Source organism: Pomacea canaliculata, linkage group LG13, assembly GCF_003073045.1.
Source record: "Pomacea canaliculata isolate SZHN2017 linkage group LG13, ASM307304v1, whole genome shotgun sequence".
Lineage (NCBI taxonomy): Eukaryota > Metazoa > Mollusca > Gastropoda > Architaenioglossa > Ampullariidae > Pomacea > Pomacea canaliculata.
In genome coordinates, this window is record NC_037602.1 from 22,601,274 (window position 1) to 22,619,554 (window position 18,281).

Consider the following 18,281-nt stretch of genomic DNA (forward strand, 5'->3'; position numbering starts at 1 on the left):
CACTTAAAATATGTATTTTAATTAAGATCATTATTATGATTCAATATAATTACACTTATGTAATAAGTTGTTTATAATTGTTTCTTAATTCGCTTTTTTAATATACTTGGCGTCAAAATGGCGACCCGCGGCACTATGGTAGTAATCATTTAATAAATACATCGAGTGAGTTAGAAACTATTTGTTCACGAGGAAGAAATCAAAAGCACAAAGTTTTACAATGTGTTCGGCATTCGTACAGCTACACATGTGTATTCAGTCTTTATGACAGGCTTTAGACTGTCTAGTACCAGCATCTTATTTATAACACAGTATATGTTTAATTTATTGATACTATTATATAGTACTGGCATCTTATTTAAAATACAGTATTTAATTGAATATTTGTACTATTATCTTTACAACACCTTCTTGCTAATTCAGTTAGCATTTAAACAGATTTTAATCTGTTGATTCTTTCATTTTGCAGGAGGCATGTTTTCCCAATGAGTGTGAAGCTTCTAAAATGAAGGTTGAACAAAAAAGAAAATCAGAACTGATAAGTGAGATTCGCAGGCTGAACATTCAGTAAGTTCTATTTGTTAAAGGGATCAACAGTAAGGACATATTTCTAAACATATGCACAGATTTTCTGAAATTGTAACTGGATCCTTGAAATATACACTTTTCCATCAATATTTAACCACATGTAGTTTTAAATAAAGCTAAATCTGAAGGTTAAAAGTGGAAATGTCTTTCTTACATTTTCTTATATTTTTAATAGGATCCAGGCCATAGAGCGAGAAAGAGCAACTCACATATTCAGCAAGCGGTCAGATTTTCGTAAAGACTTTGCATCACTTGAAGAAATAGAGGCCAAACTTCTGGAAGAGAGAAATGAAGATTGTAAGGGAACATTTAATTATTTTACAACATTCAGTTATATTACCAGAATAGAGTGATGTCTCTTTGCCTAACTGACTAGAGGGGCAGGGCTCTCTTGTATTTTTGTCTTCCTCGTGCTGAACTTGTGATTTTGACGGGCATGCCATCATGCATTTGGAATGTGGTGCCTCTTCTATGTTGGTGGCTTCATTTCCTTTCCAATGTGCAGAGTTCATGATTGGTGCACTTGTGTGGGCTTTATGTACGCTTGACCTTTGTTGATCAGTGAACTTTTGCATGTGGTGGGCTCATTTGTTGTTACAGTGAGACTGAACTCGTCTTTTGGATTTGTTGCATTTTCTATGGAGTGTATACTGGCTTATATGACATATACTGTCTTTGCAATAATACATCTTGCTAGTGATATGAGTTTTGTGTGTTGTATTGGTAATGATACATCTTACTAGTGATATGAGGAGTGTGCACTGAGTTGGTAGTGGTACATCTTGCTAGTGATATGAGCTGTGTGTGTTCTTTTGGTAATAATACATCTTGCTAGTAATGTGTGTGTTCTCTTGGTAATGATACATCTTACTAGTGATGTGGGAGGTCTCAATAATAATAATAACAATACATCTTGCTAGTGATGTGTATGCTGTCTTGCAGACCTTCAAATGTGCCAGCAGCTGTCAAGGATGAGTCACATGGTCAAGGGATTTCGGAAAGAACTGACTAGCATCAAACCCACACCAGAATGTTAGTAAGAAACACAGAAACTTTACACTTTATTCATGGGTACTTACTACAGCACCAGACACTTAATCAGAATGGACCTGGTTAAGCTTAGGACTTACTGTTGGCTACTGTGTGTTTAGCTGCTGCTTCAGAATTACTTTTTTGTCTTCTTTAAGCTCTTCTGCAGTCACAAAGATCTAGATTATCATTTGTGACCAACGCTTGCTTCTTCCTCCTCTATTCAACATCTGTTCATCTGCTGAAAGTAACACCTCTTTAACATTTTTGGTGAGAATGTCTACATCACAGTCCACTTTATTTAGGATAGCATATATTCTGATTTGGCCTGATTTCAGAAAGAACTAACTAGCATCAAACTCACACCAGAATGTGACCTTCTTTTGGCCTTATTAGACCTTATTTGGCCGATGTCATATCTGAAGTGCTTTTACAGCAGGATGTAGTTGATCTGATTTTTGTATCGACCCATCTGAGGATGCTAGCTTGGTGAGGATGGAGGCTAGGGTGAGTCTTATCTCTGTGTGAACTCAAGAAGCCTTAGACCCCTGTTTGTTCATGTTCCCCAACTCTGCCTGCTGTTCCTACCCACTGTCAGAGTGCATGTGGGCTGACTTTGGCATTCCAGTTGCTGAGTATAATGAGGATATTCTTTCTCATTATTACCTTTAATACTCCTAGATATTCATAAAATTCCAGCACCGTGTGGTCTTCATGCATGGAGGTCAGAGCACGAAATAATATCCCTGGAGTGCTGGGAGATGATTTTTTCCAGTTAACTGCTAAAACGAGGCATTAAACGACATAGCTTCCGGCTTATTCACATTCTTTGTTACGGCTCGCCGAGACTAACAGCAGATCACTTCGCAAGAGGCCAAAAGTGAGTCTCGGTATACAGACATCAGTCCATCAAACACGTTCATGGTCAGAGTGTAAACTTGGAAAATTGTGATATTGTTGGGGTCTGGCAGATATGTGGATGAAGACCAGCCTGCCTGAGATGGATGTGCAACTGAAAATTGCTGTAACCACTTCTCTGTATGAGGAAGCTCATCCTCTGTTTGTGTTTAGTTTCTTCCTGGCTATGCCACAGTTTGTGGCTTTTGTCTATTGTTGTCTCTCTAGGGCAGTGGTTCTTAACCTGGGTTCGATCGAACCCTTGGGGTTCGGTGAGTTGGTCTCAGGGGTTCGGCGGAGCCTCCACCACCGGAGGTCAGGACACACCCGCAATTCGTGATGACACTAAAGAAGGGTTCGGTGAATGTGCATATGAAACTAAAGAAGGGTTCGGTGAATGTGCATATAAAGCTTGTGGGTTTGGTACCTCAAAAAAAGTTAAGAACCACTGCTCTAAGGCCAGTCCCACATTGTTCCTCTTGTAGTGTTTCAGCACATGCCTCAGTTTGTAGACCTTGCTGCATTGGTGTAATGTAAGGCTGTTCCTTGTGCCAATCTTTCCCCATAGGGCTATTGTTGATCTGCCTCTTGTAGTTCTTGGATGTGTGAGTACTTGGGACCTTGAATTGCACATGATTTCTCTTCACCCATTTTACCATTTTTTGTTGATGTGCTTCCATATAGAGCTGCCTCTAATTTTATTTTTGGAATTGCCTTTGTGGATGAATAAAGTTGTCATATGTTTTTTACATGAAGACCATGCAATTATCCTGCTAACTCCAAGACAATGATCATGGTAATGCTAAGACCACCCAGTGTGCCTGTTAATACCAAGACCATGCAGTGAGCCTGATAACATATCAAGATTGTGCAGAGAATCATGCACAGAATGAGCTGGATATTTCGTTGGATGTTGTGTGACATGCACTTGGATTAATAAATGTACTATATTCTATTTTTATATCTTTGTTCTAGTTGTTGAGAAACTCAAGAGAGTCATGGAGGAAATTGAAAGATCTATTAATTCCTTCAAAGATGAGCAGAAGTGCAAGTAAGGAGCACTTCTCTTTGAATGTACGAAATAGCCTCAATAAGATAAACAGAGGTGCAAGTAAAGAGCTCTTCTTTTTTGAATGCATAAAGTAACATGAATATGATGGAGAAGAGAGTGTGTGACAGTGCAAGTAAGACAATGAGCGAGAGAGCAAATTGTTATTGGGCTGGTGTATATTTACCTGTATTATCATATATATATATATCACCACACACACATATATATAGATATGTGATCATATGAATGTTTATATATACACAAACACATCTCTCTCACCAGCAAAAGCATGTTTTTTTACCCCCATGAACCAGGTATGAAGAGCTGCTGCGAGAAGAACGTGCTACATATCAGGAGCTGAATGCATTGGAGCGAAAGTTTTTGGCGTGGTCTGAAATGTGCGAACATCAGACCATACAATACTACATGCTGTTGTCAACCAACAAAATATAGCCAGTGCCAGAGATATCACAAAGGACTTGCCGCCAGAAGTTGCAGCATTTGAGGTCATACAACTCTTACAAAAATAGACATTTGCCTGTTAGTTTAAGTGGTGAGGGTTAGTTTAAAGGTATTTTTGTTTTACTGACTGTGAGGGTGTCATCTGCACATTTCCAGCTGGCCTGTCAAAATAATGTCAGTTTGTACATTTCCAGTCGCTTCTGAATTTGTAGTCATAATCATTATTAACTGCTGGGGTCCATACAGACCCCAACTGAAGTTTTGCTATTTATAAAACTTGAATCGTTTATCTCAACATTTTGAAATATTTTGATTTTTACACTTTAGTGGTGGACTTATTGTGGATGAAATTAATTTTTAAATATCTGTAAAAATCGTAGTGAAAATTAAGATTCTATCGTTGACCACCGGTGGGGTCCGTATGCAGTATGCTTACAGATGAATTCCAAGTATCAAACATTCAAACATCATGTCATCCAGATTTGCCCCTCACCTTCCCTGTGTATGCCTGACCTCATGTTACTTCTTACCTCAATGTCGAATTTCTCATGCCGTTCATTTAGAGCCTATTTTGGTGTTCATTTCCCCTCTTTCTTCAGTCTAGAAAATGCCTCATGTAGTGGTGGACTCTACAAAAGTTGCTTCCTTATTGTACGATGATGATAGTAGCGATTTGTAACATCATTATAAAATGGATGAACAAGGAGGGTGAACTAGTTTATGATTAAAACTGGAAGAAGATGACTAACGATGAATTAGAGTGCTTTATGGGTGTAGTGATTTGGGCTGGCATCTATAAAGCTCAGGATGAACCGAGAGAACAGTTGTAGAGCAAGAAGCATGGAAGAGCTATTTTTCCAAAAGCGATGCCCAAAGCTAGATTCCTTTATTTGAGAGTGCTTTAATTTGATGGATGTTCCTGAGTGATGTCAAAGATGACCCAATGAAAATCAATCTCTGAAATATTTGATGTTTGGGTAGATAACTTGAAAGAATGTTACGGACTGTCAGAAAATCTGATTGTTGACAAACAATTAGTCATCTTTAGGGGCAGATGTCCTTTCAAACAATACGTTCCCAGCAAGCCAGAGAAATATGGTTTTAAAAAAAAGTGGGTCTTCTGTGACACCACGTCGTATGTTTACAATTGCCAAGTATACACGGGAAGAAGACCTGATCACCCAAAAGAACAAAACAAGGGTGAAAGAGTTGTGTTGGACATTATCTCTGGGTTGGAAAATAGTGGAAGGAACTTAACAAGTGACAGCTTCTTCACAAGCTTTTGGCTGAGAGAGAAACTTCTTCCTTTATTCTACATAAGAAGCTTACCTTACTGGGGACCATTCGTAAAACCAGAAAAGAGATTCCACTTGCTCTTACAGAAACAAAAGGAAGACAAACAAATACTTCACTCTTTTTATGATCATGGAATGCTGGCTTTTTATTGCCTAAAGAATGGCAAGGTAGTAGTTACTTAAAATTTTAGCACTTCTCATGCTGAACCAGATGTTGCCAACACCACGGTAGAGAAAGCCTCAGTTGATTTTGGACTACAACAAGACAAAAGGTGGCGTCAACATAAGGGACCAACTGGTTCAGGGTTACACAGAAATGAAAGACAAGAAGATGGTCTATGGTAATCTTCTACATCATGGTGGATATCAGCGCCTTGAATGCCTACATTGTTTGGACTATCTAAACCCCGAGTGGCAACATGGAAAAAGTCACAAATGGCAAATCTTTCTGATACAACTGGGTGAGGAACTTGATGGACTCAGAAAATGTATATGGAGCAAGAATATTCTGGGGAGGATAGGCACATCATACACAAGCTCCATCACATTCTCAGCATTTAACAGCTGCACGGAATACAGCTCCATTGCCAAGAAAGCTTCTTTTGTCCAAGATTGAATGACGAGAAAGTTAGAGACAGTTGCAGTTGTTGTTCAAGATTTTCATGTAGAGTTCATGCAAAGCTTGTATGTAACTTATGTGCTCGGCAGTTATCAGATTTTTTGTGGCCTGAAAAATCTTGACTTTTGTAACAATAACAGAATGTGGGCCTAGTCAAAATAGTATGTTCTCAGTTTTATTTCTGATTTATGAGGATATCTGACCAAATCTTGCGATACAGACTCTTCGTATCTTTTGTAACATTACTATGTTTGTCATTGTAATTTGTGGTACATGTTAATTACACTGATTTTCATGTTTTAATATTATAAGTATTGCATTTTCTAGTGTGTGCATTTTTAAAATTAATGGTAAAATGGTATTTGTGGTTAACAGTATAAAAATTCCACAGTCATTAACAGGCTAAAAGAAAAGAATGTTATCAGATGACCAACTCTAACCACTCATATATATATCTGTGGACTGTTCACAGACACATTTTTCACATTGCCTTTTAGAATGAGGCCCCTGGTCTAATTCACCTCCTATTTTATTGTTAGTATGAAGAAGGAGATATGAGCATGAAGAGGATGATATATGAGGTCTGACATTTAGAATTTCAATGAGGTATTGGTTGTCAAATGTCTCAGCAAAACCTGACAGCCAACAACTTCTTCTTCCTAATCATTTCCAGTGGAGCATAGAGCCACAACTACACCACACCATTAGACACGGTTCTGGGTGTCCCTTTCCAGTTGGGACCATGTCATACCAGCTGCCTCCACCTGAGGGCTTTCACCAACATGCGTCATAGGCCCTTCCAAAGAGGGATCTTCCTGTCCAGTCTTTTGTTATGCTTGTGTTGTATTTGTGGTTTCTGTAGCAGAGGTCTTTTTACAGGGTGGGGTTGCTAGTGCCACACCCAACCCTCCTTCTTCATCTGGGCTTGGGACTGGCAGGTTACCCGGGGGGTTTCCAGGCAGAGTTAGCCAACAACTTAGTCAAAGGCTAAGCGCTGGTCTTAGCAGACTGCTAGCAGCTCAGAGATATACCTCTGTGATGTCATAATTTGGACCAGATTTTACATTATTTTTTGACTTAAGAAATAATGTTCATTGGCTGACTGTTTGACAAAGTGTTGTGCTGGTCGTGTTAACTGGTACCAGTCAAGGGAAGATTGAATGCTCATTCTTTCGGGTGGTATTTGCCTTGTTAGTTTAGATGTTGATCTATATACATATATGTATACACGCACATCTACACATGCACACACATGCTCTTTCTCTTACACACCCACACACACCAAGTCCATGCAGTGAACCTGGTAATGGGTGTCATGCGGCTCTTTTATGGGTTACAGAAATTTGTTGAGCAATCAGGTGGACATAGAGGTGGCTGGGATGAGTATGACCATGGAACATTTATGAAAGTCCGCAACAAATATAAAGTAAGAAACAAACCTCTATACCTACCATTAACGTTATACTTTTCTTTTATATTTTGATGTGTGACCATGGAACATTTATGAAATTCTGCAACAAATATAAAATAAAAAACGTTAAAGCAAATGCTTAAAAACAAACCTGAATAACCTACCATTAATTATATAAATTTTGCTTATAGTCTGATGAGTATAACCAGGGAAAATTTGTCAAATTCTGTGACAAATATAAAGTAAGAAATGTTAAATCAATACATGTAAACTTTAATAACCAAGAATTAGTCACTTAATATGTTATCTAATTTTTTATTCATAACTGTTTCATTGTGCATTTTATGAAAAGTGTTACCTATTCACGTTTAACTGCAGCTGGAAAAGTAGGTAATGCATCATACTAATCATATTGGAAATTTGTCATTGGCATGAATTATATACAATATATACAAATTCTAGATAATACTTATACCTCCAAAAAGTAACTAGTGTTTCAAGTTCACTTGAAAGTTTAAGGCTGTCATTCAAAACATATGATTTTCAGTTGTGAATAGTTTATTTTTGAAGACAAGTGGTAAGATGGCTAACAAGAAATTGTAAAAAGTCGCTGAATTTTGCAATGTCACTCATGTTTTCCAAGGTGAAAAGCGCTTATAGATGACTTACAAAGTGCATGCAAATCAAGAAATGTTACGTAGTGATTTGTATTATGTATAACACTATGTTGACTGGGGGCAAATAGTGTAATAGTGATTTGTGTTGTGTACCACGCTATGTAAACTAGGGGCGAATAGTGTTCCTGGACCATCTTAAGGGCATGCTTCTGACTAAGACAGAAGACGAGATTCGGGAACATGAGACGTGGTACCAGGAATATCTTTTCCTCAATGAACGCAAGAAAGACATCATCAAGAACTGGAGGACAAAGAGGGAGGTAAGAGATATTTAATGGTTGTCTTAGCTGAAGATGATGGCACTGGCTTATTCAATGGTTGCCTTAACTAAAGATGACAGGGGGTTGTACCGAGTCACATGACGAAAGGTCAGCTTACATTGCTTGACTTGGTGTCATTGGCTTTGTGTTCTCTGTATGAGATCCAGGGCATCCTCCTCAGGCACTTGTTCTGAAATGCCTGGATTCTCCTTTCTGTCAACGAGCAGAGTCCACGTGTCACATCCGTAGATCAGGATCGGCACTACTAGGGATTTGTACAGCTTGTACTTAGTAGTAAACCTTATCTTATGGCTATGCCAGATCTAGCCTAACCATTGCCACAGTTGGTGTCCCGATCCTGATGTGGATATCTGGCGTGGGGCTGCTGTCCTTGGAGCTGCACCCGTTCATGGAGATCTCTGCTTTGCTGCTGCCATTGACCATAACTTTGCTCTTTTCAGTGCTGGTCTCCATACCATATGCATTTAAACTGTGTGTGAAAAATCTGTGTGCTACAGAACCAATTCACTTACATTCTACAAAATAGGTTTTTGTGTGATAACATTTAGATGCACTGCAAAAGCATATCTTCTCACATTATAAATGACTTATTTCACATTATTCCAAAAGGCAACTAACAGCAGCACACAAACTAATACTCCAAAGGTGACATCAATCACAAATGAACTACATTTTGTACAAGCTAGTAAGATGTCATGATCTGTAGAATACATATAACCTTCCAATCTGTCATAGGAGGTCAAGGAAGACTTGTTGTCCAAGGCACGTGATGGCCAAGACAGTGAAGATAAAGAAGATGAAAAAAGCAAGCAAAGGTTACAGGAGATCATTGATGCAGAGAAAAAAGAGCGATTCTCAAAGCTGAATGCTTGGAAGGTATTTTGCATGTTGCCATGTCACTGAAACTGACTTATATTTTTGTGTGCATATACATCAGTATTCACACACACACACTATCACTGTTAAATATCCTGACTCATAGTCAGATCAACTGTTTAGGTCTTGACCTACAGAGTTTCTCTTATCTTTTTAGGCAACAAACTTGTTTCACAAAAATAGTCTGCATGTGACAAATATTTTGTGCTGGGGAAGTAAAAATGTTGAGTTGAGACTTTACAACAAGCTGGATTATATGATTGAAGGTTACTGTGTTTCAACATGCTTCTAGCATATTATTCTTGGACAGAAGTTTGGAATATACAACGAGAAGTAGTTTCTGGCTACATATCTTTTATCTCATATAGCATTCTATGTTGTATGTATGTGTTGTATGTCTGTGTGTGTCTGTATTTCTGTAAAGCACCATGAGCCTGCCAATAGGACTGGGATATGGTGCTATATAAGTTCATTGCATTATTATTAACCCAACATTTTCTTGTGCACCAGGTTCACAAGGAGCTGGAGAAGGCCATTCAAGAAGAGAGGAAGATGAGAAAAGAGCTTGCCAAAGTGAAAAAAGCAGAGGAAGAACGTAAACGTCAGGTATGACACCCACAGACACTGGTTTTTGCAACAAACACCTGGTCAAAACATTTTACAAAGCCTAAAAGAGAATCCATTAGTTAGTTGCTTGCTTTGGCAGGAAAGTGCTTCCACCTAGAGCTGATTTTGTGCTTTGAGTGGAAGATGAGGAAGAAAACCAGGGTACCTGGCGAAAACCCTTGACAGCCAGTCCTGCAAATAGGTGTCATTTATAAAGTGGCCCAATACAAGATCTGAACCTAGTGGCAACAAGTGAGTGTTTTAACCACTGTACTACCAGGCACCTCAGAAATAAAGCCCTAATAGTATTGATTTTAATATAATTTGGCAAGAGTGAATATCTGATGAAAGAAAAAAAAATAAAGATAGTTTTTTTGTTGAAACAAAATTAGACATATTTTCTAGAGATGAAAGAAGAATGGATTGTGAACCACATGTGGTAAAGCATACCACCAATTGTTCTCTAAGTGAGATTAAATTGTTTGATAAAAGACAGCAGCTGGAGGATGTTACAAATGATCTGTAGATACAGCTGAGGAGACAATAATAGGAATAGGCTTGTTGAACAACATTCTCTGGGCACTCAAGTGAGAGTTCACTATTTTTTTCTGTGTGCAGACTAAGTGAGAGTTGTCCATGTTTTCTGTCTGTTTAGGCAGAGGTGAGAGTCCAGGTGGAAGAATTCAGAAAGCAGCGAGAACAGGAGGAGGAATTTCTAAGACAGCAAGAGGAGTTATGGAGGAGACAAGAGGAAGAATGCAGGCGTCAGCTGTCAGCCAGAGAAATTGTCAAATTTCGCACCCGAGTAAGTTTGTGATTTTGTAATAATCTTGTTAATCACAATTTCTTAATTAGGATCAGTTAAATGATGATTTTTGTCTTGTATTGGTACAATCAGTCATGCCTAATTTGAATTTTATATGTTGAGAGATTTCAGATCACAGGATAATAACTTTCGTGAAATCTATGGGATTAGAAAGGATTAGCTGTAATATGTTGGGTCTGGATAAGAGCAGAACTTGATAGGATTGGACATTTTTAGGATCAAAAGGATAATTATCTTAATTTTCTCCATACTTAACACCATGATTGCTGAAAGGTTTAGTCCTGACAATTTTTTACTTTATCAAAATAAGGATTTTACAAAATTTTCCCCTTCACAGGATCAACAGCAACTGCAACAAAAGTTAGCCAAAGAGGCAGAAAAAGAGAATGCTTTGAGAGCCAAAGAAAAGCAACTGGAGAGCTAAGGAGTCAGGTGAGGGTGACAGAACATCCGATGTGTAGAATAAAACTTCCCATTAAGTAATGTGTAGAATAATATATGCCCCAATATTTGATGCATGTAATGAAACTCCCTACATATCTAGTTTATAGGGAGGAATTGCCCCCCATATATCTTGTCGTCAGGCCCGTTCTTAGCCCCCGCGGGGCCCGAGGCAAAGGGCATGTGCGGGGCCCTCACGCCACGGCTGACTACACTTCCATATGCCTAGTTACCATATCAATCAAAAGCGCGGGGCCTTAGGCAGATGCCTCGTCCGCCTGCCCCTAAGCATGGCCCTGCTTGTCGTTAACCTCAGGGATTGATGGGGAATGGGTACATGATGATGGCCAGAGGATTGCAATTCCGATGCCTCAGGCTAATTACACTCTCGATACCTCTGCCGTCTCACACTAAGATTTACGTGTACGTGAACACTTACACTAAATTGCTAGTGAAGATTCAGTCAACTCCGAGCCTCCACTAAACATCACCAGTGGCAAACTGAAGGCAGTTTAGTGTATGAAGAAAGTTATTAATGATCAAGAGTTTTACAAATCCATTTACAAAAGATACAACACTTCAGATTTCGAATATGACTTGTTCTTTAAGAGTCCCTTTACAATTCCCTAACTGCTAACCCTTATCCAGATAGCATGAGTCACTATCATAACTACTACACACAATGCACTACGTTCATTTGACACACACTTGCCACTTATCTCTTCACACAAAAGTCTCTTGTGACATGGAGGACCCGCTGATGTTCTTGACATCTGAGAATTCATTGATATGACTTTGTCGAATGTTGCGGCTCCTTTCATGAGCACTGAGACTCTGGCACCGCCGTGTGCACCACGTGGCTCTTCCTTTTGCCTGTAGATGGGACTGCGATCAGAACTTAACCGCACCTAATGAGGGACCAACACTTATCCACCAGTCTCAGCCTCTACTGTCTGCAGCCAATCAGCTACATGTACTGGTGATGAAGTGTTGAACACTCTGATAGAGTTGGTCTATGCGGCTTGAGTCAGTTGTGCTGGAGCTGTCACGGTTCCAAGACAAACTCACAGCGAAGAATCTGAACAGCCTTGAGCAGATCTCTACTGCAACCTTCCTCCTCCAACATTCAGTGCGAAGACCACGATTCCTTGCCAGTCACAATGTTAAATCTCTATCTGCGAGGATCATCCTCTCCTGTGATTGGTCAAGCATACTACACACTCACTTCCAACCATTCTGCTACATAGCTACATCCAATCGCTACTAGCAAATAATAATTATTATTGTTGTTGTTGCAAAATTTGTCTAGCGCATACTCACACTCCTAAGTATGCTCTTAGCGCTTAAGAACAAGAATGAAACATGGACAGCATACGAGGGACAGGAAAACAAACAAATAACATAGGATAACAATTAACATGACAGACAGGCGGTCACTTTGACTTACCACTGCTCACACTGCAACCTCGTTACTTACCCCCTGCCATGAGCATCACAGTCTGCGATTGTGGCACCATCCCAACTCACTTTCTATTCACTACCTGCGTCCAGTCGGTTGCAGTAACAAGCGCTGTTGTGCTGCACTAGGTATACTGCAAGCTTACAATTAACAGGTGCATCCACACTGCTGGTCTCCCCTTTTCTGAGAGATCTCCTGTAAGCTAACAGAAGAAGCGGAGAAGACTGGCTTAAAGGTCAACTGAAAGAAGACTGAAGTGATGAGGAGCAATAACAAACAGGAACTCCCAATCCAACAAGGAGAGAACATCCTAGAAACAGATTGCTTCACGTATCTGGGGAGCATTGTCAACAAGGATGGTGGAGCAGACATTGACATCAAAAGCCACATCAGCAAGGCCAGGCATGCTTTTAACACCCTCCAGACCATCTGGAACTCCCGAGCATTATCCTAGCGAAGACATGACAAAGCACAAGTGAGGCTGGATAGAACACACCCTGAGGCAAACCAGCTGACACTGTTGCCATGCAGGAACTTGAACCCTTAGGGGAAGAAGAGAGTTGGGAGACCAAAGCAGACTTGGAAAAGAACAGTAGAGAGTGAGGCAAAGGAAGTCGGAACCACCTGGGCCGAACTGAGGGGGGGACTGCCCAAAACCAGGTTTGTTGGCAAGATGTTGTTGCAGCCCTATGCTCCTCAAGGAGTAACAAGGAATACACTCATTTAACACTGACCTGATCTTCTCTTCTTCTCATACACATGCCACATTGGTGAGTAATTTTGTTTTGCTGGTCATGTAAAGCAGCGGGCACACGAGAAGCAAAAAGCGCGAAACTTTTCCGAAGCAACCCTGCTTTTCCTGCTTGCCGTGTGACCAACACTGCAAGCTATCCCCAAAGCGGCTTCGTAAGCCTGCTTGGCTTCAGCTTGCGGCCTGCTTCGCGCTTTAGAACCTGTTCTACTTTTCCACGCGTTTCCACATGGCTGTGAAAGCAACAGGGCCTCTGGCGAGCGTCAGCGAGGACCAGACCGTTCATTTGATCGAATTAATTAACTCCCATAGCGAGCTATGGGACTCGAGACGGCCTAAATATAGGCACAAACAATTTAAGACTGAAACAGCGTTCGTGTGTGTGACCAGCGGCCCCCCTCAAGCCGGCTTATCAAGCAGCCCGCAAGCGGGCTCGGAAAAGCGCTGCTTCGAAAGCCAAGCTTGCGAAGCCGCTTTTGGCTTCTGGTGTGTCCGCACCTTCAGCAATACACTCTCGTTCACTCACACATGCTTGCAAGAGTGAACTCCATTGGTTAATGCTCCCTTCAATTTACACAACTGTATTCTTGATACCCATCTAATTTATAGAATGAAACTGTCCTGAAATCTAGTCTATAGAGTGGAACAGCTCTGACATTTATAGAATGGAATTACTGTAACATGAATCTGTAGAAATGCCCTTGCATCTAATCTGAAGAAGTGAATTTGTAAAGTGTGGAACTGCCCTGACATCTATAGATATTATAATTTCTATAGCAGAACTGACGACATCTAATCTGCTGAATACAAGTTAATGGACACTGATGAACAATGCTGGGGTGAATCTCTTCCTTGTTCTAAAATTAGGCTGGGATTGTTAGTAACAGACAGTTGTTGTCTTAGATTGGCAAACTGGGATAGGCTGGCAAACTTGGTGAAATATTCTACAACTTACTGGATTGTTTGCACAAAATGGTCAGAAAGCTTTAAAGATGTATAGTCAGGAGATCTGACTTTCTTACATATTCTGTGCAAATTTCTTTGTCTGAAATACAATCTAATTATTATCTAATGTAAAACCCTGACAATACAACTTTTTATTATCTGCCATGTTTTAAATAATAATAGTAATAATAATTGAATGTGTAAAACCACTTCTGTACATGAATAACATGCTATGCCATGTTTCAAATAATAATAGTAATAATCAAAGTTGTAAAATTACTTCTCCACACGAATATCATCTATGCCATGTTGTAAGTTGCAGGTGGAGCCTCACGTTGAGAGGGATCCCAATCGTCTTCTGCAGCCAACATCAGGCTGGGAGGCCCGTGTTAAAAGTAAAGAACCAAGCAGTGGCGGTAGGGTGCTTCACATGCCACATCGGTGAGTAGTCTTGTTTTGCTGGTCACTGTCAGCAATCATTTTTTGACTCCATTTAAAAATGTGAGAGGTGGAGACAGCGATAGGTTTTACTCAATCAGGATGCCATAATTAGGGAGTTTTTTGTCTGCACAAGATAATACATTTTATGACTTGTGAAAAACATGCTTTTTTTTTAAAGTGTGCAATTTCATTTGTCAGAGGGAAATAATTGTTTCAACACATAACTATGTTCTGATCTAACTATACTAATATAATTGTACTAAGCACACAACTCATTCTAACTGATCACTTTGCTAAGCTGATTATAACCTTTCAATGAAAACTACTCACAACTGTCCGCATCACTGGTCAATAAATTTTTTACAAAAGTCATGTTATTGAAATATAATTAATTATTTCTTATCAATGTTTATGTGCTCAACAGGCGTATGATAAACAAAATGCAAAATTGGCTTTAGTTTTGTTGTAATCTGCAATAATTATTGTGTACATCACGAAATGCATGCTAATAGTAATTGACCCCCTGTAAACAATCAAGTCATAGACTATGCCTTAGTCTTTGCCTGTCTCTTGTACAGCTGTTAAGAAGCATCTGTGGGGAGTGTCCAGCAGTAGTCAGCCAGCATGGTAGTGCACAATTTTCCCTGCTATCTTTTTTTCATTGTTGCACTATCTTGATGAAAACGTTGGCAGTGTTCATCACTAACCACACCACAGTTGTCAGGAAGGAAATCCAGATGGGAATGAAGTGGATCTTTAGAGACACATTGCAGCCAAGTTTCTGATGCTGCATCAGCATGTCTTCTACTAGTTCCTTGTAGTTTTCGCTGCTTTAAGTTATCACACGTCTCTGTCATGTGGACAGCATGCGCTACTGGAATAAATGGAAGACGGTTTCCATTGTGCAGAAGCACAGCCTCAAGACTCAGTTTGGAAGTCTACAAACAGTCTCCATTCTTGTGGGTCATGAGTGATTTCTAAGGCATTCATAAGGCCCTCCCTCAATATCGGAGCAGAATACATTACCTTCCTTTGTGAAGAAAAGCTTCAACTGCTGGTGGCGCTTTTGATATGAAGTAATTGTGACATCTTCTAGAAGATTCCATTGTTAGAGTCTTGAACCTAGCAATTCTGTCTTGTTCTTGGATAAGTCCTAATCATAAACCAGGCCATTGAGTTCTTCCTGTGTTGTTCTGTGTTGGGGTTGGAGATGCACCACAGTGAAAATCTGGATCACTGCATGCTGACTGACCAGGAGAAGCACACGTCAAGTCACCCTCGTCCTCATCAGTTAAATGAAGAGAAAATTCTGCTGGAGGTTTTGGAATAGGAATCCCTCACCATGTGAAACTGGTCTCAATGCAGACAGAATGTTGGGGTGGACTATTCTGGACTTCTTTTGCTTCATCATCTGACTGGAAAGAGAAGGAACCAAGCAGAAGTAACAAGTCATTTGTGTGATTGCTTGGCTCCCTCCACACTATGGGGACCACAAACAGCATTGATAGTCTTTTGCCATTCAAGCGCTTGTGAAAGCTGTGTCACATGTAGCACAGCATATCTGCAGGGCCCAAGGCTTGTCATGGTCGCCAATCTTGCATCCAAAGCAAAGATGATTTGCCTTCTTCCCTTGAAATGTGATACTTTTCTTCTGGTTGGCAAGTGTCACTTCCCCACAAATACAGCAAACACTGTCCCCGGTATTAACGCACTTTGGAGGCATTATTCATGTTCAGCACACCAAGATATTACAGAGTGGGACCTTTTTAAGTCAATAATGATTTCAGTATTGACTAGTGTATTAAAAGACTATTGTAGCATTAAAATCTTTTTTTACCTTTTCTATTTTATTTTTTTCGGCAGGAAAACAATTTCAAGCAATGTAACAGTAGATGATTGATTTCGCTGTTAAATGCACCAATTTCTTCTTTTACACCATGAATATTTCTCGTTAAAAATAAACACGAATAACAAATAAAGTTTCCTGTAAGAACAATCTGCCTTCTCAGAATCAGCTGGAAACCTTGGCTTGAAGGTCAGTGCAAAGAAAACTAACAGTATGAGAGTGAATGCAACAGTCCAAGAAAGCATCAAACTAAATGGAGAAGAGATTGAGGAAGTTGACAGTTTTCACCTATCTTGGGTCCAAAATGTCAAACACTGGGGATGTGGAGGTGGAGATTCGAGCCGACTGGCTAAAGCCAGCCAGGCCTTCACCTCACTCAGGAGCACATGGAAGGCAAAAAACATCAGCCAGAAGATCAAGCTGAGAATCTTCAAGTCAAATGTCATCAGCACCCTCCTCTACGGATCAGAATCATGGAAGATGACCAAAACCATCAGTAACAGACTTGATGTCTTCCAAAACAGATCGCTCAGGCGCATACTTACATTACTCACCTGGAATCTCTCAATACTTTTAATGTTGATGATAGCCAAATACCATCACCAACGAAGAACTCCACCGAAGAACTGAAACCGAGTCCATCACCACGCAGGTTCAACGAAGGCGTTGGCGATGGATTGGACATGTGCTCCACCAGCAGACAGCAGACCTCTCCACAGTCGCCCTGCGATGGACTCCAGACGGAGGAAGAAAACGAGGCCGCCCAAAGGAAACTTGGAGAAGAACAGAGGCCTTATGTGCAACCTGATGCACGAAGAGGATTAGATAGATAGAACAATCACAGCATGGCAGCATGATTTAGATCATCCTTTAGGAAAAGAATGGTTGGTAGAAAACTTAAGGTCAATCAAAAACGTTGAGACTGGAAAGAGGTGAAAAGGATCTTAATACTAAAGCATCAGATAGTGGTCTTACAGGCTGCCACTGACTGAAACGTAGCTGCTAAGATTTTGCCAAACAAAACATTTTTACATTGGATGCAGCTCAATGCTATTGTCTTTCTCAAACTATACACATAAATTGGGAACCAGGATTTATTGAAAAAGGATATTCTTAAATCCCCCAGTGAGGTGTTTGTTATTGTGATCAATATTAACTGCTCGTCATAGCAATTTTAGTTTGCATTCAATTCTTACATCCTTTTTTTAAAGCTTCTAGTACTCTTCTGAAAACTTTGTTTCCCATGTTAAGACATGCCTGAATTACAGACCTCCAGGATTAACTTGAAAAATAACATTCTTGCATTTTACAAGGTGTACTTATTGGTTTCAATCATTTTCTTTGAAGGGCCATTCCCAGCTGGCGGAAACAGTAGTAGTACAAAGAGCAACTGGCTATTGAAGAGGATTTGGTTATGTATCTGAGAATGTGTAGGTTAAGAAAAAAACAAAACAGGATGTCATTTTTTTGTGTCTGGCTATTTTTAATGTTTATATGTTGTTATGTGTTTCACTTTTACATTGTCACAACATAAATATCTACATGTCAACAGCTACATGCACCTATGACAATTGCGTATTCTTTCAACAATAATTGCCTTATTGTCCAGGTCATAGTTTATTGTTTTCTGGACCAAGGAACAGGATAACAGAATGCCATCAAGGGTGGGTCCATATTCAAACACAATAGATTCACTTCAAATTACATAGCCAGCAAATCATTCCAATAAATTCTACAACAATCATTTTACATAACACGAAAAAGAATCTACTTGCACACT

The 18,281-nt window shown here is 39.8% G+C and overlaps 1 protein-coding gene across 1 annotated transcript; it reads left to right on the plus strand.

Moving 5' to 3' along the window:
* Positions 1–80: 80 nt before the first annotated feature.
* On the plus strand, positions 81–17,965 carry LOC112554301 (coiled-coil domain-containing protein 112-like). The gene is given in 15 exon segments (XM_025222029.1): positions 81–138; positions 470–567; positions 764–885; positions 1,531–1,620; positions 3,490–3,565; positions 3,880–3,985; positions 3,988–4,071; positions 7,281–7,367; positions 8,140–8,289; positions 9,046–9,186; positions 9,697–9,792; positions 10,448–10,597; positions 10,956–11,045; positions 14,531–14,655; positions 17,849–17,965. Coding segments are annotated over 15 exon segments (1,464 nt in total). The 5' UTR covers positions 81–117; the 3' UTR covers positions 17,877–17,965.
* The last annotated feature ends 316 nt before the right edge of the window (positions 17,966–18,281 follow it).